This window comes from Cnephaeus nilssonii, assembly GCF_951640355.1.
Source record: "Cnephaeus nilssonii genome assembly, chromosome: 20".
Taxonomy (NCBI): domain Eukaryota; kingdom Metazoa; phylum Chordata; class Mammalia; order Chiroptera; family Vespertilionidae; genus Cnephaeus; species Cnephaeus nilssonii.
In genome coordinates, this window is record NC_137091.1 from 43,618,980 (window position 1) to 43,638,313 (window position 19,334).

Below are 19,334 nucleotides of genomic sequence, written 5' to 3' on the forward strand. Positions count from 1 at the left end.
GCAAGGGGACCTGGGTGCCTGCAGCCAAGGAGGGAATGAGGCCCATGATGCAACCTGGGACCAGACAGAGTCCCTCTGGCTGCAGGTGGGAAACAGATCGTGGGGGCAAGAGATGAAGCAGGAATAACAGCAAGAAAACAATTGCAACAGTGGAGGGGGGCGGTGATGGTGCTGGGCCAGGGCGGAATCAGTGGAGGTGAGAAATGGTCCGATTCTGGATCTTTAAAAATATATATAGCCCTAGCTGGTTTGGCTCAGTGGATAGAGCGTCGGCCTGCAGACTGAAAGGTCCCGGGTTCGATTCCAGTCAAGGGCACATGCCTGGATTGTGTGCAGGATGCAGCCAATCAATGATTCTCTCTCATCATTGATGTTTCTATCTCTCTCTCCCTCTCCCTTCCTCTCTGAAATCAATTAAAAAAATTTTTTTTAAAGAGGGAGGTGGGAAAGGGAGATCGAGTTAAGGGGGTGGAGGAATGAGGGGAACTGAGTGAATGGAGGGAGACAGCAAAGGGGACACAGAGGAAGCGGCCAGAGAGGTGGGGAGAGGGGACCAGGGCGGCTGGAAGCACCCCCAGGAGGGAGGAGGGTGGGTCGGGGGTGAATTTCTGGGAACTGAACTGCTGGAGGTTGGGGCAGTGGGGGAGTTATGAGGGGGTGGGAGCACCATGGTGGGGACCCCAGGTGACCACGCCAGGAGCGGTCTCGTGGCGCCGCCTGTGGTCCTGCGTGGACACTAACAGCCCTTCTCTCTGAGTGTCCCTTTGTGGACGGTCAAATGCTGGATCTCCCAAGTTCAAGGGGAAGCGAGACAGATGCGAGAGAGTGGCCGCCAGGGGGCGCCGAGAGCCCACACGGAACCGGCCTGGGAGGTTCCTGCCGGGGTTCCAATTTCATCCGCCCTGTCAATTCCCCCACAGCTATCCTGACCTAGATCACCGGACACGAGCTTAGCCTGTTCTAGAACCTCAGAGAAACGGGATCATGCAGGTTCACCATACATGAGCCTGGCCCGTTCTAGAACCTAGGATGCCTGTCCTCAAAGGAGAGCGAGAAACCTCCAGACCAAGAACCCAGCGCTGCCCTCCCTCTGGAGCGTGCCCAGGCTTCCCCCCTCGGCTGTGATCTCTGCCCTCTCCCGCCGAGCTCTCAGGGCCCCCAAAGACTTGCAGCCAGGGAGCGACGGCCTGTCCCAGGCCCCCTTGTCTCTGACTCCCCAGTGAGCAAACAGCCCCGTCTCCTGTAGCTCCTTCTACCCGAAGCCCTTCCTGTGTCGCTGTCCCAGCTTTAATGAACGCACTCTCACAACCACCTGGACTCCTGCTGTGAAATCTTTCCCCGCACAAGGTCAAGAACCCACACACCGCCCTAGCTGGTTTGGCTCAGTGGATAGAGCATTGGCCTGTGGACTGAAGGGTCCCCGGTTCCATTCTGGTCAAGGGCACATGCCCAGATTTCTGGTTTGATCCCCAGTGGGGGGCGTGCAGGCAGCAGCCGATCAATAATTCTCTCTCATCATTAATGTTCCTATCTCTCTGTCCTCTCCCTTCCTCTCTGGAATCAATAAAAATATATTTAAAAAAGAACAACAAGCCGAAACCGGTTTGGCTCAGTGGATAGAGCGTCGGCCTGCGGACTGAAAGGTCCCAGGTTCGATTCCGGTCAAGGGCATGTACCTTGGTTGCGGGCACATCCCCAGTAGGGGGTGTGCAGGAGGCGGCTGATCGATGTTTCTCTCTCATCGATGTTTCTAACTCTCTATCCCTCTCTCTTCCTCTCTGTAAAAAAATCAATAAAATATATTAAAAAAAAAAAAAGAACAACAACAACAAAAAGAACCCACACACTGCAGGCCGGCCCTAAGCAGACTCACTGCAGGCCTGGGCCCACCCGGTAGGTAACACATCCACCCACCCATCCACCCATCACCCACCCATCCATAAAGAGTGCGGGCTGTATGATTCTCTTTTTCTGAGGTTCTAGAACAGGTCAAGTAAATTTTAATAATAATAATAATAATAATAATAATAATAATAATAAGAAAGGACTGACTGGAAAGGCCTGAGGAGGTGACATCTGAGCAGCTGCCCATGTCACCGGTCCCCCCCCCCCCCCCTCTCCGTATGCTTTGGGGCCCTGCAGGTGCCATATTCCTTGGTGTAGCTCCACCCAGATACCTGCCCTGGCTCCTGCAGGTCCCGTATTCACCAGAGTAGCTCACACCAGGTTCCTGCCACCCACACAGGTATGCACCCTGGCAGGGCACAGTGTGTCCCATGCAAACCGGAGCGGCCTGGCGGGAACTGGGGGGGGGGGGGGGGGGACTTTGGACAAATCTGCCCCCGCGGAGAGCCCGTGAGCCCTCCTTTTCGATCAGAAAGATGCCTTTCCCTTTAAGGAAGCAGGGCAGTCGGAAGGAAAGGAGCCCCCACTTCCACCCCAGCTTGCGGGCATTCTCACTCGGTGCTTTCCTGGAGAGATAAGGCTTATCGCCAGAGGAAGATAAGAATTCGCCTGGCGCTGACAAATGCTTTAGGTCGCTTTCCTGTCTCACAGGCGGGGTTGACACGATTCAATTGTTCCCAAGGTTTGTGAACATTCAAATACATGGCATGTCGTTTGAGAGATGGCTTTGGTGAAAATTAATGTCAGGGACTATTTGCTTAACGTTGCAGTTGTATGACAGATATTTCCTGAGTGTCTACTGTGTGCCACTCAGCAACTGCTGGGCACATTCCAGGGAGGGGACAAAGCAGAAAACCACAGAGGGCGCATTCTGGCTGGGAGGCAGCTAAACGCATAAAAATCCTAGTCAGCAGGCCCTGCTGGTGGCGCTCAGTGGGGAGAGTGTCGGCCTGAGCACCCAAGTGTCTCAAGTTTGATTCCTGGTCAAAGGCATGTACCCGGGTGGTGAGTGCTGGCCCTGGCCCTGGTCGGAGCGTGTGCGGGAGACAGCCAATCAATGTGTCTCTCACATCAATGTTTCTCTCTCCCCCTCCCTCCCTTCCACATTGGCTCTCTAACAACCAATGGAAAAGGCTGTGTGTGTGTGTGTGTGTGTGTGTGTGTTTGTGTGAGAGAGAGAGAGAGAGAGAGAGAGAGAGAGAGAGAGAGAGAGAGAGAGAGAGATACCCACCCAGGATCGTCACTGATGCCTCCAGCCTCCCCACTCCTGGACAACAGAGACCCCTTTGTTCTCAGCGCTGGGAGAGGTGCCCCTCTTCTCTCCAGGCCCCTGGCAAGTTCTCAGCTGGTCAACAAAGCACCCATTGAGCGCTGCCCAGTGCCTGGACGTGCTGGGAACGTCAGCCGGGCCGCAGACCTGTGATGGCCCGTGACCTGTGACGGCCCGTGACCTGTGACGGCCCGTGACCTGTGACGGCCCGTGACCTGTGACGGCCAGTGGCCAGCGTGGCTGGGGCAGTGATGTGAGAGCCCAGAGGGGACACTGGCCCAGCTTGTAATGGTTTTGCTACAAAACACTTTTTGGGGAAAAAAGGGAAAATCACGATGCATACAGATCTAAAAGTAAACATTGGTAAAGGTAAGGTGTTACAATCCGTTCAAGGGAGATCAAAGAACCGGCATATTTGTGGATCAAGGGTATTGATCAGCGGTTGAGCATCGACCCCTGAACCAAGAGGTCCACAGTTCGATTCCCGGTCAGGGCATGTTCCCCGGGGTCTCAGGCTGGATCCCCAGTAGGGGGCGTGCAGGAGGCAGCCGATGGATGTTTCTCTCTCATCAATGTTTCCATCTCTCTATCCTCCTCTCTTCATCTCTAAAAATTCAATAAAAACGTATTTTTAAAAAGTAAAAAAAAAAAGAATATTGAAACAAATGGTGGGAAAACATTTTGGGGGGTGTCTTGTGGTCTGAAGGTTTGTGCCCCCAAATCCATATGTTGAGTCCTAACCTCCAAAGGTGATGGTGTCAGGCCATGGGGCCTTGGGAGGTGATCAGTCAGGAGAAGAGGCCTGGTGGATGGCATTAGTGCGCTTGGAAAGGAGGCCCAGGGGAGGGCGGTTAGAGAGCAACCAAAGGACTTGTATGCATGCATATTAGCATAACCCCGTGGTCGGCAAACTGCGGCTCCAGAGCCACATGCGGCTCTTTGGCCCCTTGAGTGTGGCTCTTCCACAAAATACCACGGCCTGGGCGAGTCTATTTTGAAGAAGTGGCATTAGAAGAAGTTTAAGTTTAAAAAATTTGGCTCTCCAAAGAAATTTCAATCGTTGTACTGCTGGTATTTGGCTCTGTTGACTAATGAGTTTGCCGACCACTGGCCTAACCAATGGACACAGACACTAGGGTGATGGGGGCTTGCCCTCAGGGTGGGAGTGGCGGAGGGGGGAGGTCAATCGGGGAAAAAGGAGACATATGTAATACTTTAAACAATAAAAAAGAAGAAAAAAAAAGAAAAGAGGCACCCAATTTAAAAAATATATATTTTATTGATTTTTTACAGAGAGGAAGGGAGAGGGAGAGAGAGAAACATTGATGAGAGGGAAACATCGATCAGCTGCCTCCTGCACACCCCCTACTGGGGATGTGCCCGCAACCAAGGCACATGCCCTTGACTGGAATCAAACCCAGGACCCTTCAGTCTGCAGGCCGACGCTCTATCCACTGAGCCAAACCAGTTAGGGCGTCCCCAATTTTTAAAAAATCTATTTTTATTGATTTCAGAGAGGAAGGGAGAGGGAGAGGTAGAAACATCAATGATGGAAGAGAAACATAGATCGGCTGCCTCCTGCACGCCCCCCACTGGGCATCGAGCCCGCAACCCGGGCATATGGCCTGACTGGGACTCAAACTGTGACCTCCCGGTTCTTAGGTCAATGAGCACACCTGCCAGGCAGGGGGCCCCAGGCTGATCCCTCACCCCACCCCACCCCCGCCCTTGGAGGACTCAGCACGTAGAGAGCCCCACACCCTCATGTGGCCTGGCACCTTGGTCCTGGGCGTCCAGCCTCCAGAGCTGGGAGAAATCGCTTTCTGGTTTTCACGAGTCTCCCAGCCTGGGGTTTGTTTTGTTACAGCAGCTCCAGTGGACTAAGACGGAGAAAGGGTTGTCTCCCCGACAGACGGTTCATTTGCGTGTCTGTAGAGAAGAATTATTTTGCACTGCCATCGCTTAGCTACAAGGGACGGAGCTGTGGGACAGGTGCCATAGAACCAGGTACCTCTGAACGATGTCATGGGTTGGGCTGTGTCCAACCCAGAATTCACATGTTCAAGTCCTAGCCCCCAGGACCTCAGAATGTGGCCTTGTTTGGAAATAGGGTCGTTGCAGATGGAATAAGTTAAGACGAGGTTCTACTGGGGAAGGGTGGGCCCAAGTCTGACAGGACTCATGTCCTTATAAAATGTGGAACTTTGGCCCTGGCTGGTTTGGCTCAGTGGGTAGAGCGTCAGTCTGTGGACTGAAGGGTCTCAGGTTCCCAGGTTCGATTCCGGTCAAGGGCACAAGCCCGGGTTGCGGGCTCCATCCCCAGTAGGGGGCATGCAGGAGGCAGCAGATCAATGATTCTCTCTCATCATTGATGCTTCTCTCTCTCTCTCTCTCTCTCTCTCCCTCTTCCTCTCCCTTTCTCTCTGAAATCAATAAAAAATATATTTTTTAAAAAGTGGACTTTGGACACAGTGACCACATGTGTGAAGATGAAGTGAGAGATTGGTGTGACGCCTCCACCCGCCAAGGAACAAGATTCCCAGCAAAACACCAGGAGCTGGGGGAGAAGCGTGGAGAAGACTCCTCTCACAGCCTGCCGAAGGAACCTTGATCTTGGGGTTCAGGACTCTGCAACTGTGATATCAACTTCTGTGGGTTAGCCCCGGCCGGTGTGGCCCAGCTGGTTGGGCCCTGTCCTGTGACCCGAAAGGTTGCCGGTTCAGTTCTCAGTCGGGGCGCATGCCTGGGTTTCGGGCTCAGTCCCGGGTGGCAGGTACGCCAGAGGTGGCCGATGGATGTTTCACTCTCACATCGATGTTTCTCTCTCTCCCCGCCTCCCTAAAAATCAATTTTAAAAAAAATAAAAAGGAAGCATGCTTCAGCACAAGTTTCTTTCATAAATTTCGGTGGTTTAGGCCACTCAGTTTATAGTACTTTGTGAGCACAGCCCTGGCAAACAGATACAGATGTGCTATACACGGAGTGGCCAGATTATTCTGACCACCTGACGTTTGTAGGCACATTAGCCGTACACTGAATCGTATGGGACATGGAAGCCGAAGGCCTGTTCGAACACCTTTGCTGTCTGCAGTTACTAAGATAAAACGTCGCCAATTCGCACAGGAACACAAGGATAGGACAGTCGAGCATTGGAAAAAAGTCACGTGGTCCGATGAATCACGTTTCCAGTGGCATCATGCAGATGGCAGAGGGAGAATTTCGCGGAAATAGCATGAAAGCATGCATCCCACATGCATGAGTACAACCCTTCAAGCTGGTGGGGGCGGTGTTATGGTTTGGGGCATGTTTTCCTGGCATGATTTGGGCCCTTTAATTCCTGTGGAGCAACGTCTGAATAGCACAACATACCTAGGTATCGTTGCTGATCAAGTTCATCCCATCATGTTGATGGCGTATCCCAATGGAGATGGCTTCTTCCAACAAGACAGTGTGCCATGCCACGGTGCTCGTATTGAGCAGGAGTGGTTTCAAGAACATGAGGGAGACTTTACCTTGCTTAGGTGGCCCCCACAATCACCAGATCTCAATCCAACTGAGCATTTGTGGGACGAAGTTAAAAGAGCCATCAGGCAGCTGGTCCCACAACCATCAGATCTCTCAGAACTGGACAGTGCTATTCATCAGGCATGGTGTCAGATTCCTCGCATCACCTTTCAACATCTCATGGAGTCAATGCCAAGAAGAATCGCCGCAGTATTGAAGGCAAAAAGGTGGCCCAACGAAGTACGGATGGGGCGGTCATAATAATCCGGCCACTCCGTGTAGACAAGGCATAGTTTCCCACCGAAGACAAGGTTTTCCCCACAATATGTCGGAGCCGATGACTTGGGGGATGAGCAAGAACCAAACGGGAGAGGATAGGGAACAGCGTGTGCAAAGGCCCGGAGACAGGAAAATGGGCGAGGTCCCTGGTGAGGCCGCGGGGTTTCCGTGTGGCTTGGGCCCTGAGAGAAGGAGCAAGAAGGGACCGGTGCCACCAGGCAGGGGCGGACGGTGTTCAGGTTTGGGGCTTTGTTCTGAGGGGAGGGCCCCCGAAGCCACGGGAGGAGACCGAGCCCAGGACACGGAGGGCAGCCAGCAGGCCCGGCACCTCTTTCCAAGGCCACCAGGGTCAGAGGTCACACAGCAACAGAGGGGGTGGGTAGCACTGGAAACGGGTCTGCCACCTGCCCTGGGAGGCGAGGGTCAGAGCAGGTGAGGACGGGGGGGGGGGGGGGGGGGGGGGGGGAGGGGGGCGCAGGCGGAAACGGGGGCGGGCAGGCCTCCCAGCGAAGCCCGTCTCTGCGGAGCTGTCCCCAGGCGCCCGACACGGTTCCAGTTCTTCCCGCGTCTCTGTCAACCCCAACCCCGGGAGAAAAGTGCCATTTTCAGGTTTTCTCTCTCCTTCTCGCCACGGGCCACACCGCTCCCAGGGCGGGGACGGTGTCTACTTTGTCGGCTCTGTATCCCCAGAACTGGGACTGCGGGGAGGTCGGCTGTATAGTCCCTGCAGGCAATCACGGCCCCTCTTCCAGGTGGGGAAACTGAGGCTCAGAGAGAGGCGTCCCCGCACGAACCCCTTCATTCAGCTGCCGCCACTTCCCAGGAACCCCTCGCCTGGGAGCTGGAGGCACAGAAAGAGGGGGTGCCACGGGGACCAGGTGTCACCCCGGAGCGGGGCTGGCCGGCTCCCGGGAAGAGAGGCGCCGAAGAGCCCACCCTCCCAAGGGCTCAGTGGGTTAGAGGTCATCCATACACGCCAAGGTCATGGGTTCAATCCCCGGTCAGGGCACCTACAAGCATCAGCCAATGGGTGCATTCATAAGCGGGACAAAGCGATGCTCCCTCGCTCTCTCCCTCAGACCAATGAATAAAAATTAAAAATGAAAATCCAACCCCTCCCAGCCCAGGGGTGAGTCAGCCCCGCTTCTCAGCGGCTCCCTTCGCAGCGGGAGCGGTTGGCCCGGAGCCCCGCCCCGGGACGAACCACTCAGACCCCGAGGGGGGGACCCTGGAGGGTCGCGCAGGGCTGCTCCCGGGAACCCCAGAGTCCGACGCTCCCCGGCCCACCAGGGGGTCGGGTGGGAGGGAGGTTGAGCGAGGGGCTCAGAGCGGCGGGCGCAGGGGCCCGTCCTCCCGCTGCGGGCATCACCCCCTTACTCCCCCCCCCTCCGCGTTGGTTCGCGCCGGGGCCGCGGGCAGGGCCAGGCGGCGCGGGTCCTCTCGGGCGCACACCCCGAGTCCGCGCCCGGAGGTGGCGTCGCCCGCGATGCAGCGCTCCCGGGCCGCCGCTCTGGCCGTCAGAGTCGTTTACTGGTGAGCGCGTCGCCCGGCCCCCGCCCGGGTCCCGCCTCGGCCCCAAGGAGCCGGCGCTGGGGGCGCCGGGGCGGATCGCGGGCCCCTCCCCCAGGGCCGGGCCGCGCGGGTGGGGTGCGCGCGGGGGGCGGGGGCGGGGAACGAGGGCCTTGCCCCTCGGGCTTGTCACCGTCTGCCCGGCTCCGGCGGCAAAGGCTGGCCTGAGGCGCCGCGTGGCCATCGGGACCCTCGGACTCGGCAGTCCGTTTGGGGGGCGGTGGAGTCAGGTTGGTGAAGGGAGCGCCCACCCCCCGTCTCCGTCAGAGCTCAGGTGTCCCCTCCCCCGGCACCAGGACCAGCCTTGGGGTGGGGGCGGAGGGTTGAGAAGGTTCGAGAAGGTTCCGCGTAGGTTTGGAAAGGAATGAATACGATGGGTGGATCTTTTCTGGCCTCAGTTTCCCCGCCCGCAGAGGGGGAGAGAGCTGGTCGCACTGGGCCCCCGGGGTGGAGCCGCGTGTGGGTGTCGGTCTGTCCAGTTCCCGCTGGAGCGGGGGCCCCCGCGGGCAGGCACCCACCGGCACCCGCCCCGGGGCTCGGAGTAAATGCACCATCTGAGACTTTCCCCGCCCAGAAACCTCTTGAGGGTGGGGAACTTCAGCTCCGTTTTACCGGAGGGGAAACTGAGGCTGCGAGTGGGGCGGCAGGTCCCAGGGGTAACGGGCATCTGGGTCCGCTGGCCGGCCTGTCCGAGATCTGCCCACCGGGACAGCCCACGTGTATTTCTGTTTCTCTTGTGTGTTGTTAATCCTCACCCAAGGATATTTTTTTCCATTGATTTTTAGAGATTGGAAGGGAGGGAGAGTGGGGCAGAGAGAAAAAGGGATGTGAGCAAGACACCTCAATTGTTTGCCTCCCACACGCCCCCACCCCACCCCCCACCCCTCACCCCCCCTTACCCCCCCCCCCCCCCCCAGGGCCTGGATAGAACCTGCGACCCAGGTGTGTGCCCTTGAGCCGGAATTGCCCTCGACAGGGAATCGAACCCGGGACCCTTCTGTGCGCGGGCTGATGCTCTAACCACTTGCCCGCACGGCCCAGGAAGCCGGGGTTTGGAGAGGATCCGATCTCAGTGTTAGAAATCTCTAACGGAGCGTTGTTCTGGGAAACGGAGAGAGAGACCCAGCACAGGCTGAGCCCCAGGCCCCGGTCCTGAAATAGCCCGCAGCAGAGGCTTAGGTTTCTCCTCAGCTGGGAGGCCTGGGGGGGGGGAGGGGCGGCTGGCTGGGGCGCTGTGTGGGATGGGCTGGGGGGCTGGGGGGCCGTTTCTGCAGTTCTCACCCTAACCCAGCTCTCCCCTGTTCCTCCCGCCCTCCCCTTCCCCCTCGTGCTTGTGGTCTTGTCGCCCCCTTTTCCGGCGCCTCTGTCTCTTGTCTCCCTGGCTCTGTGGGTGCCCTTTGTGTGGGTGTCCCTGCCTCCCCATCTCTGTGCCGCTCCCCAACCCTCTCTGTGTGTCCTTTGTCTCTTTCGGGTGTCTGTTACCCTCCCATCTCCCCCCACCCCTGCCTCTCCCTGGATTCCTGCCTTCTCCCTCTCTACCGGATCGGACTCTCTCCCACCAGTGGTGCCTGAGGCTACAAGCCCAAGGTAAGCTGGTGCCTGATTGCGGGGGGGGGGGGGGGGGGGGGCAGGGAGGAGGGCTGGGGGGGAGTGGCCCCATTGACCCCTATTGTGACCCCTCCCCCTACAGTATCTTCAACTCAAGAAGAAGTTGGAAGATGAGTTCCCCGGACGCCTGGACATTGTGAGTCTTGGGGCAGGGGAAGGACGCACACGTGGGTCAGCTGTCTGCCCCTCAGCCCTGATGTCAGGGGGTGGCAGGGACAACCCAGCCTCCACCAGGCTCGTCACCCCTGGGAAGGGTCCGGTGTCCCCAGGGGGGTGTCTCAGCCCCTCCCACATCTCCCCCCAGTGCGGCGAGGGGACTCCCCAGGTCACCGGGTTCTTTGAAGTCATGGTAGCAGGGAAGTTGGTTCACTCTAAGAAGGTATGTCTGTCTGTCTGTCTGTCCATCCTGCCTCATTTTTGGGCTGGGGGTTGGGGGTGGGCTTGGTGTCTTGGTCCCGGCTCACCCCTCTCCCCTTCCTTCCACCCCAGGGAGGCGATGGCTACGTGGACACAGAGAGCAAGTTTCTGAAGCTGGTGGCCGCCATCAAAGCCGCCTTGGCTCAGGCAATGTGCCCTGAAGGCGGAGGTGAGGGGGCCGCTCCTAGACCCTAGAGTGGACCCCTAGTTCCTAATGTGCCCCCACCCCCGGTGCTGCCTCCCGCCCAGTGCGCTCCGGCCCAGCGGCCATTTGCACGCTGTTCTCGGCCATACCACTGCCTTTCAGCACCTCTGAGCCTGATTTCCGATTTCCAAGCCAATAGGTTCCAGACAAGCCCCAGCCCACCTCCTCTAGGACAGGCCCCGTCTGGAGCCCTGGAGAGCCCGGAGGCATTTCTGCCACCCTCCAAACTCGGGTGCCAGGCCCCCCACCCGGTGTCCGGCGCTGAGCCCCCCACCCCAGTGCACTGTGGGCTCAGGACCTGTGCCAGGCGCTTCAGCCCGAGGTCTGATCTTAGCTCTGCTGGGACAGAGTGAGGTCACCAAAGTGGAGGTGGACATGGACGTTTCAGTTAGTGCGATGCCAAAGTGCAAAGGTCACGCCCTGTGTGGCTCTGAAATGAAGGGAGTCTCCCCTGATTAAAAAACAACCCAGAGCTGGGTCCTTTCACAGCTGCCGGAGCGGAGTCGGTGTGGGCTGTGGCCGTCAGGAGAGGGACGGGTGCCACCACATGGGACTGGAATCCGTAAGGACTCGAGTGGAGGCCTCCCATTGTGTAACCACAGCATTTGTCGCTTCCAAACTGTCAGTAACTCAAAGGCGGTGCTGTGTCAGCCAGGTTCCCTCGGATCCCAGAGAGGCCCGTCCATGCGATTTCAGCAACCACGGGATTGACGTAAAGAAAGGGGAGAGGGAGAGAGTGATTCTTGTTTGGTGGTTTGTGAGTGCAAGGGGTCCCCAGACCAGCCTCAGGCGTGGCGATTTGCTAGGACTCAGAACTGGGCGAAGCTGATTACGGTTCATTACAGGGAGGGATAGAGGCTGTCAGCCCAGGGAAGAGGTGGGGGGGCCGGTCCAGGAGGGACGAGGAGGGACCAGGCGTGAGCCCCCAGCGAGGTCAGGCGGACGACACTTAGTCCTCCCAGCAGAGGTGTGTGGCCACAGGCACGCAGTACTGCAGCCAGGGGAGGGCACCTGATCCTTGGGGGCCAGTCACACAGACATAGCGGAGTCCGCCTGGCTGGCCTTAGTGTCCCGCCCCTCCGGAGGTCAGGGCCCCCGCACCAATCACATTGCTAGCACAGCTGAGCCGGTGTGGCCCCGGGCGCCAGGTAAACCAGGGCACCAGGCAGGCATTCCGGGGAGACTGCAGTGAGCCTGTCTTGGGGCAGGGGGGCCCTACCTAATCAGGTGACTGGGGAGGAGGTCTGAGCGCAGTGGGCTGGTTGGGGGCGGGGTCAAGGAAACCAGTTTCAGTTGTGCTGTTTCTCTGGAAACTGCCTTAAGGGAGGAGATGGGGGAGGAGTGTGTGGGGCTTTCTAGAAGGCTGCTGGGGGTCGCCCACCAGACCTTCCACAGCGGGCCCTCCGCTTGCCTCCCGAGAGTTCCTCAGGAAACTCCAATGAGAAGTCTGGGCCCACCTTGCCTTGTGGCTTAGAACGTGCCCTCGTGGCCGGCCCACTCTCCTTGTGCCGGATTTTCTCCGTCTCCCTCTCATCGCTCTTCCCTTATTATGGGTCCCAACCTGGCCTCTCCCTGCAAGCTGACCTCCCCACCTCTTCTCTCTCACAGCCCCGTGACCTGGGCCCAGCCCCTCTCGGCAGACGCTTCATGATGGGATGGACTGAAATGTCTCCAGACGCCGGTCTTTTCCTGATGTTCCGCGGCTGCCGGGCAGACAGCGCCCTGGTCTTTGCCTGTGTGTGTGTGTGTGTGTGTGTGTGTGTGTGTGTGTGTGTATGCGCGCATGTGTGTGTCTCCCTGGAATCTAGCGTTGCACACTGGCCCTGTCGCCCCACTTCCGCCGTCTCCCTGCCTGCACTCCCCGGGTCTCCCTGTCCCCCTCTGGTATTTGGGCCGGTCCAGCTGCAGCTTTCTTTCCCAAGGAGGAGCCAAGAGTGGGATCCGGTTTCAGCCGTGTTTGCAACGTTCACAGTTCAATAAATATTGAATGAGTTTAGCAGACGTGCCTGTGTCCCTGCGTGTCCGTTTTACTCCGGGAAACCCCCCTCCGTCTCTGTTCCAGGGAAGTAGCCCCCAGGTATCGAGGGCTCAGGATCCAGGCGCCTTGCTCATTAATACGCACTTCAGAGCAGCTCTGAGCTTTTGCAGCAGCCTGGACAGGAATTTAAATGCCACTGACTCCCAAATCCTTTCTCCAAATAAGTCATGCCAGTGACCCAAAGTCTCAAACACTAGTGTTTGTTTGCCAGGGTTTCCATGGCAACAGACCAGGCAGCCCCAACAACTTCCTCACCGTCCGGAGGCTGGAAGGCTGACGTCAAGGTGTCCACTGCTCTGCTTCTGAGGCCTCTGTCCTGCAAACGGTCACCTTCTGGCCGTGTCCTCACATGATCTCTGCATGTGTACCGTGTGTCCAAATTTCCTTTCCAAGACCCATCAGATTGGAGAAGGACCCACTTTAACAGCCTCTTTAAAGACCCCATCTCCACACAGTTCTTGGCAGTTAGGGCTTCAATATGTGAATTCGGTGGTGGTGGTGGGGGGGGGGGTTGGAGGTGGGGGAGCTTATTGGTCCCATAATGAGAGATCAGGGTGGGGATTCCTTGAACAGAACGTGGCAGGAGGTGCTGGGAGAATCCCGGGCTAGAGACCAGCCCCGCAGCTCTGCCCAGGCCCCTGGGGCCACCAGGCGTGGTGGGGCGTGTTCCCACGTTGTGCGTCTATCAATGTGGGAACACGCCCAACAGCCTTCCACCTGCAAGTCACGTGGTTGAATCCAAAGTCCAGGGACCTGGATCCTGGAAGAGGCCTTGGACCTTGACGGCTAGGTTAGGCCTTGCTTGGGTTTGACCGTCCCCTTGAGCAGGATCAGGGCATGTGGTCCATGGATGCAGCTTGAGGACCTGCGTCATCAGCCATCGCATCACATCACTGTCCTGGGGCAGCTGCTGGGCCGGTCATGCGGAGGATGGGGTGCTCTGAGGATGGGGTGCTGTGTGGTAGGCAGTTAGACATGAGCAGAGCAAGGATGATGGGCCAGGGTGGAAAGTCCTGGGTGCCTAGCAACGGACAATTGTGGATGGGACCTCACCCCCGGAATGACCTGTCCTCCCCTAGCACATCGCTGGTCATGTGGTTTGGACCGCCTGCCTTTCGTCCCTGGAGACAACATCCAGGCCTCAGTTGCATTTCAGCTCCAGGCCCAGAAAAGCAGCAAAACTAGACACAGCCACGGCCACAGCTGCCCTCAGGGCCAGCTGCATTGGATAATGACCCTGCCCTGGCCGACCAATCAGTCAGTGGAGACCCCAACCCTGAGAGGACACACCTGGAAAGCTGCTGAATAAGCTATTGAGATCTCCCCTGGGACCTCCCCCCAAATCTCCACCCTTAAAACCCTTAGGACCCAGGGGGTGCTCCTTCCTGCGAGCACACCTTCACGCCCCGCCCCCCCATCCCGCCAGGGGCCTTACTATTACCTTCCTCCTCCCAAGCTCCAAGGGCCCTTCACCTTTATAACTGGTTTCCTGAGCCCATTTCTTCTATGAATTACTCCTTCCACCTCTGTGATTTTCCAAATAAATGTCCTCTAATAGTTTGCGAATCAGCTCTGAATTCTTTCCCAGCCAGAGCTCAGTTACCGAGGCTGCTGAACCCAGGTCCGGTCTGACCCCACCAGCCTAACACCAGATCCATTCCCACCACCCAACACTCAGGTGCCCTCCATCACCAAGTCAGAGTCATCTAAGGTAACACCAGCTACCACGTTGATAGTCTGGACTGGAAATCTCACAGGCCTATATATATAACAATTAAAATATATATTAAAAATCAATATTAATTTCAATTAAAATCAATTATATATAAAATATATTTTAATTGATTTTTAGAGAGGAGGGGAGAGGGAGAGAGAGAAACATCTATGTGAGAATGGAACATCCATCAGCTGCATCCTGTACATCTCCTATCAGGGATCAAGTCCAAAACCCAGGCATCTGCCCTGACCGGGAATCGAACCAGCAACCTTTTGGTGCATGACATGACGCCCAACCAATTGAGCCCCACCAGCCACTTACTAATATTTTATTGTGGCAAGACTGTGAGAGCCATGGGAGTCTGGCCACCTTTTCCTGCTTTGCTCAAACATACCTCAGCCAGTTAATATTTTTAGAATTCCATTCTGATATTTCTCTACCAGGGAAGGTGTAATCCATTTAAAAAATATTTTTATTGATTTTAGAGAGGAAGGGAGAGAGAGAGAGAGAGAAACATCAATGATGAGAGAGAATCATTGACCGGCTGCCTTCTGCACGCCTCACCCTGCAGGGGATTGGGCCTGCAACCCAGGCATGTGCCCTGACCAGGAATCAAACCATAACCATGACCTCCTGGTTCATAGGTCGACACTCAACCTCTGAGCCACACCTGCTGGACCACCTTTTATATCTTAAATGCACCTACCTATCCTGAAGAAATCCATTCAAATCACTAAAACATCTAAAATTTTATTTGTATCAAATCCTGTGTTCAGGAAGGAGAAGAGAGCCTTAGAAACAGCTACCATTATTTTTAATTTACCTTATTCGTATGGAGGAGAAAGAGAAAGTGCTATAATTGATCCTATTTTGGCTCACCCAATTCACACCTTCAGGCTAAGAAAATTCACCGAGAACTTCACTTACTGCCTGAACCTGGTCACACAGGGAATTCTTTTCGAACAGTGCCACCATGTGGCCAACTTGTGAACTGCATCTTCTCGGATCACCTCCAATCACCAGGAAGCCACACAGGGTCCCAGTGCATCCCCAGGGATTGAGATTGAGCATAGTCAAAGAAGTCACCACCTTTGGCTTGGTGACATGATGCTTTTCAAAAAAATAAGGAAGAGGGAAAAATACACCTCTCTTCTCAAATTATTTCACTCCTTGCTGGCCGTGAGACCTCAGATGAGTGAACTCGCCTCTCTGGGTGAAGATTTGGTGGCGGGAAGAAGCAAGGGAATGAGGGTGTGGGATCAAGGCTACCTCACCCTGGGGCCGGGCGTGGCCAAGGCCATGTGCAAAATGGGAGACGTTGCCTTCAATGCCTTTGGGACCCCTCGCTCTTTGGGGTACCTCTGCAGCCAATATATCCTTCCGGAGTCTTAACCAACATACCTGGGTGTGGGACCGGCCTGTTTCAGGTCTATCCTTAGTTATAGACGTTCTGTTCAGCTGCTTTCCAGATGGTTCTCCAGGGTGATTGTTCTGTGAATTTAGTTGTAATTTTAAAAAATATATATTTTATTGATTTTTTACAGAGAGGAAGGGAGAGAGATAGAGAGCTAGAAACATCGATGAGAGAGAAACATCTATCAGCTGCCTCTTGCACACCACCCACTGGGGATGTGCCTGCAACCAAGGTACATGTCCCTGCCCGGAATCGAACCTGGGACCTTTCAGTCCGCAGGCCGACGCTCTATCCACTGAGCCAAACCGGTTTCGGCAATTTAGTTGTAATTTTGATGTGGTCGTGGGAGGAGGCAAGAATGGTTTTTATTTTTTTTAAAAAAATATATATTCTTACTGATTTCAGAGAGGAAGGGAGAGGGGGAGAGAGATAGAAACATCAAGGATGAGAGAGAAAAGCTCCGGTGCCCGACCCCACCCCTGGCCCCTGGCCCCTGGCCCGGGCCCCCCTCCCCTCCCAGGATACCCGGGATTCCCCACCCCTCCCGCACTGCTGGGAATCCAGCAGGCCTAGCTTGAGCGGAACCCGCCCTAGGAGCCACAGCCTGGTGGCGACAGCGACTGCAGTCGGGAGGGTCCATTCTTGTGATTCTCAATGGAGAGTGAAAACATAGATTCATAATGAAAACCAGCCCCCATCGGCCACTGATTCTCAAAAGACGGAGGCTGCCCTTACCTGTCCAAAATGCCCCAGGTGCCGAAACCGGTGTGGCTCAGTGGATAGAGCATAGTCCTGGGGACTGAAAGGTCCCAGGTTCGATTCCGGTCAAGGGCATGTACCTTGGTTGCGGGCACATCCCCGGTGGGGGGTGTGCAGGAGGCAGCTGGTCGATGTTTCTCTCTCATCATTGATGTTTCTCTCTGTTCTCTCTCCCTTCCTCTCTGTAAAAAATCAATAAAATATATTTAAAACAAAACAAAACAAAACAAAAATGCCCCAGGTGAAACATCAGAGGAGGAGCCTAGAAGGGCCCCTGCCCAACAAGAGCCTGGTGAAGCACAGGCCTCCAGTGAGGTGGCAGAGTCCACCTCTTGCAAGTTTCCGGTTGGGATCAAGATTATTAACCACCCCACTATGCCCAACACCCAAGCGGTGGCCATCCCCAACAATGCCAATATTCAGAGCATCATCACAGCATTGACCGCCAAAGGCAAGGAGAGTGGCAGCAATGGGCCCAACAAATCCATCCTCATTAGCTGTGGGGGAGCCCCCACTCACCCTCCAGAACCCCAACCTCAAGCCCAAACCAGCAATGATTCCAAGAGGACAGAAGGGATCACCAAGACCCTGGGACCAAAACCTGCAGCCACGGATGTGAATCTTCCTAGACCACCTGGCACCCGTCTCGGGCAGCGATGGGAGAACTGTGCTGGTGGTGAGGCAGCTGGCTGCGCTCTTAACACCAGCCTGACCGACATCCAGTGGCTTGGAAAGATGAGTTCTGATGGCCTGGGCTCCTGCAGCATCAAGCAAGAGATGGGAGGAGCCCTAACTGGTTTGGCTCAGTGGATAGAGCATCAGCCTGTGGATGGAAGGGTCCCAGGTTCGATTATGGTCAAGGGCACATGCCCAGGTTGCAGGCTTGATCTCCAGGAGGAGGCATGCAGGAGGCACCAATGATTATCTGTCATCATTGATGTTTCTATCTTTCTCTCCCTCTCCCTTCCTCTCTGAGGTCAATAAAAATATATTTAAAAAAATCTCCAGGTCGGTAGTCAGCTCAACAGTGTAATCAAAATTTTAGAATTTTTCTGTCTTCTCATTCTCTCACCTTCCTGTAGCTTGCAGGGGCTTCCATCTGCTTGGCATTTGCCTCCTGGTCCAAGGTGGCCATGGCAGCTCTAGGCATCACATGTGTATGTGAAGCAGGGGGGAGGGCTACCTTGCAAGCACACGCCCCTTGGGTGCTGTCCTCCTGCCATTTTATTTTATCGAGGGAAAACACATCTAACATGAGACTTACATTGGAACCCCCTTAAAGGGTGTGATTAGTACACTTAGCCCACTCCCAGTGTTTTTGTAACTATCGCCCCTTTCTAGCTCTAGAATCTTCCATCACTCCTAAAAGAAACCTTTAACCCATTAGACTGTCACTCCCAATTCTCCCCTCCTCCCAGGCTCTGGCTATCGCTGATCCACATTTCATCTCTACAGAATTGTCTGTTCTGCAGATTACACAGAAATGGAATCATAAGTATGCCGACTTTTGTGTCTGGCCTCTTTCACATAGAAAGGTTGTCTTTTTTTTTTTTTTTTTAAGAGATGAAAAGACATTTTATTATTATCTATTAGAGGCCAGGTGCACAAAATTTGTGCACCGGGCAGAGTCCCTCAACCCAGCCTGCACCCTTTTCAATCTGGGACCCCTCAAGGGATGTCTGACTGCCCTCTCACAATCCAGGACTGCTGGCTCCCAACCACTTGCCTGCCTGCCTACCTGATTGCCCCTAACCGCTCTGCCTGCCAGCCTGAACACCCCCTAACCACTCCCCTGCCAGCCTGATCAATGCCTAACTGCTCCCCTGCCAGCCTGATTGCCCCTAACTGCCCTCCCCTGCAGGTCTGGTTGCCCTCAACTGCCTCCCTTGCAGGCCTGGTTCCCCCACACTGCTCTCCCCTGCAGGCTTGTCCCTCCCAACTGCCCTCCCCTGCAGGCCTGGTTCTCCCCAACTGCCCTCCCCTGCAGACCTGGTTTCCCCCAACTGCCCTCCCTAGCAGGCCTGGTCCCTCCCAACTGCCATCCCCTGCTGGCCATCTTGTGATGGCCATCTTGTGACCAGATGGGGGCAGCCATATTGTGTGTTGGAGTGATGGTCAATTTGCATATTACCTCTTTATTATATAGGATACTAATAAAAGGGTAATTGCTAATTAGACTGGACTGACCAGACATCTTCCGGACATCCGACTTCCTTCAGGACAAAGCCACGGTGTCAGGGGCCGAGGCAGAGGTGGTTAGGGGTGATCAAGCTGGAAGGGGAGCTAGCAGTTAGGGGCAACCCAACCAATTCCTTGTTTTATAAATTGTGACTAGAGGCCCCCTTCTCCATGACCTCTAAAAGAAAAACAGGGTGTAACAACCAAAACAGTAGGTGGCACATGCTGCTGATTGGATGGGCAAAGCTGAGAAGAGGGGCCAGGCCTGGGCTGGGGGAGGGGCTGGGGAACCGGGCCTTTCATGCCTTGGGAGTGTGGGCTGGTGTCTGAGACAGACTTGGTGATACCTGCCCAGGTCCCTCAGCCAACGACCATGAGTAGGACAGCAGTGGTGGAGCAAATGTGGGCTTCTTTACTTTTTAAGAATGTTTTAAAGAAATTTTGTAATTTTTTGATGAGAGAGAGAAAGAG

At 55.6% G+C, this 19,334-nt stretch overlaps 2 protein-coding genes across 2 annotated transcripts; both read left to right on the plus strand.

The window, feature by feature from the left end:
- Window positions 1-8,393: 8,393 nt before the first annotated feature.
- SELENOW (selenoprotein W) lies at window positions 8,394-12,758 on the plus strand. The gene is made up of 6 exons (XM_079800798.1): window positions 8,394-8,491; window positions 10,090-10,114; window positions 10,218-10,271; window positions 10,440-10,514; window positions 10,625-10,721; window positions 12,366-12,758. The coding sequence occupies exons 1-6, from the start codon at window positions 8,445-8,447 to the stop codon at window positions 12,371-12,373; spliced, it is 306 nt and encodes a 101-aa protein (XP_079656924.1). The 5' UTR covers window positions 8,394-8,444; the 3' UTR covers window positions 12,374-12,758.
- Window positions 12,759-16,563: 3,805 nt separating this feature from the next.
- Window positions 16,564-18,120, plus strand: LOC307092537 (forkhead box protein M1-like; the record flags this gene model as incomplete). Its single annotated transcript, XM_079759806.1, has 3 exons — window positions 16,564-16,679; window positions 16,927-17,481; window positions 18,104-18,120. Exons 1-3 carry the CDS (start codon window positions 16,607-16,609, stop codon window positions 18,118-18,120), a joined length of 645 nt encoding a protein of 214 aa, XP_079615932.1. The 5' UTR covers window positions 16,564-16,606.
- Between the last annotated feature and the right edge of the window lie 1,214 nt (window positions 18,121-19,334).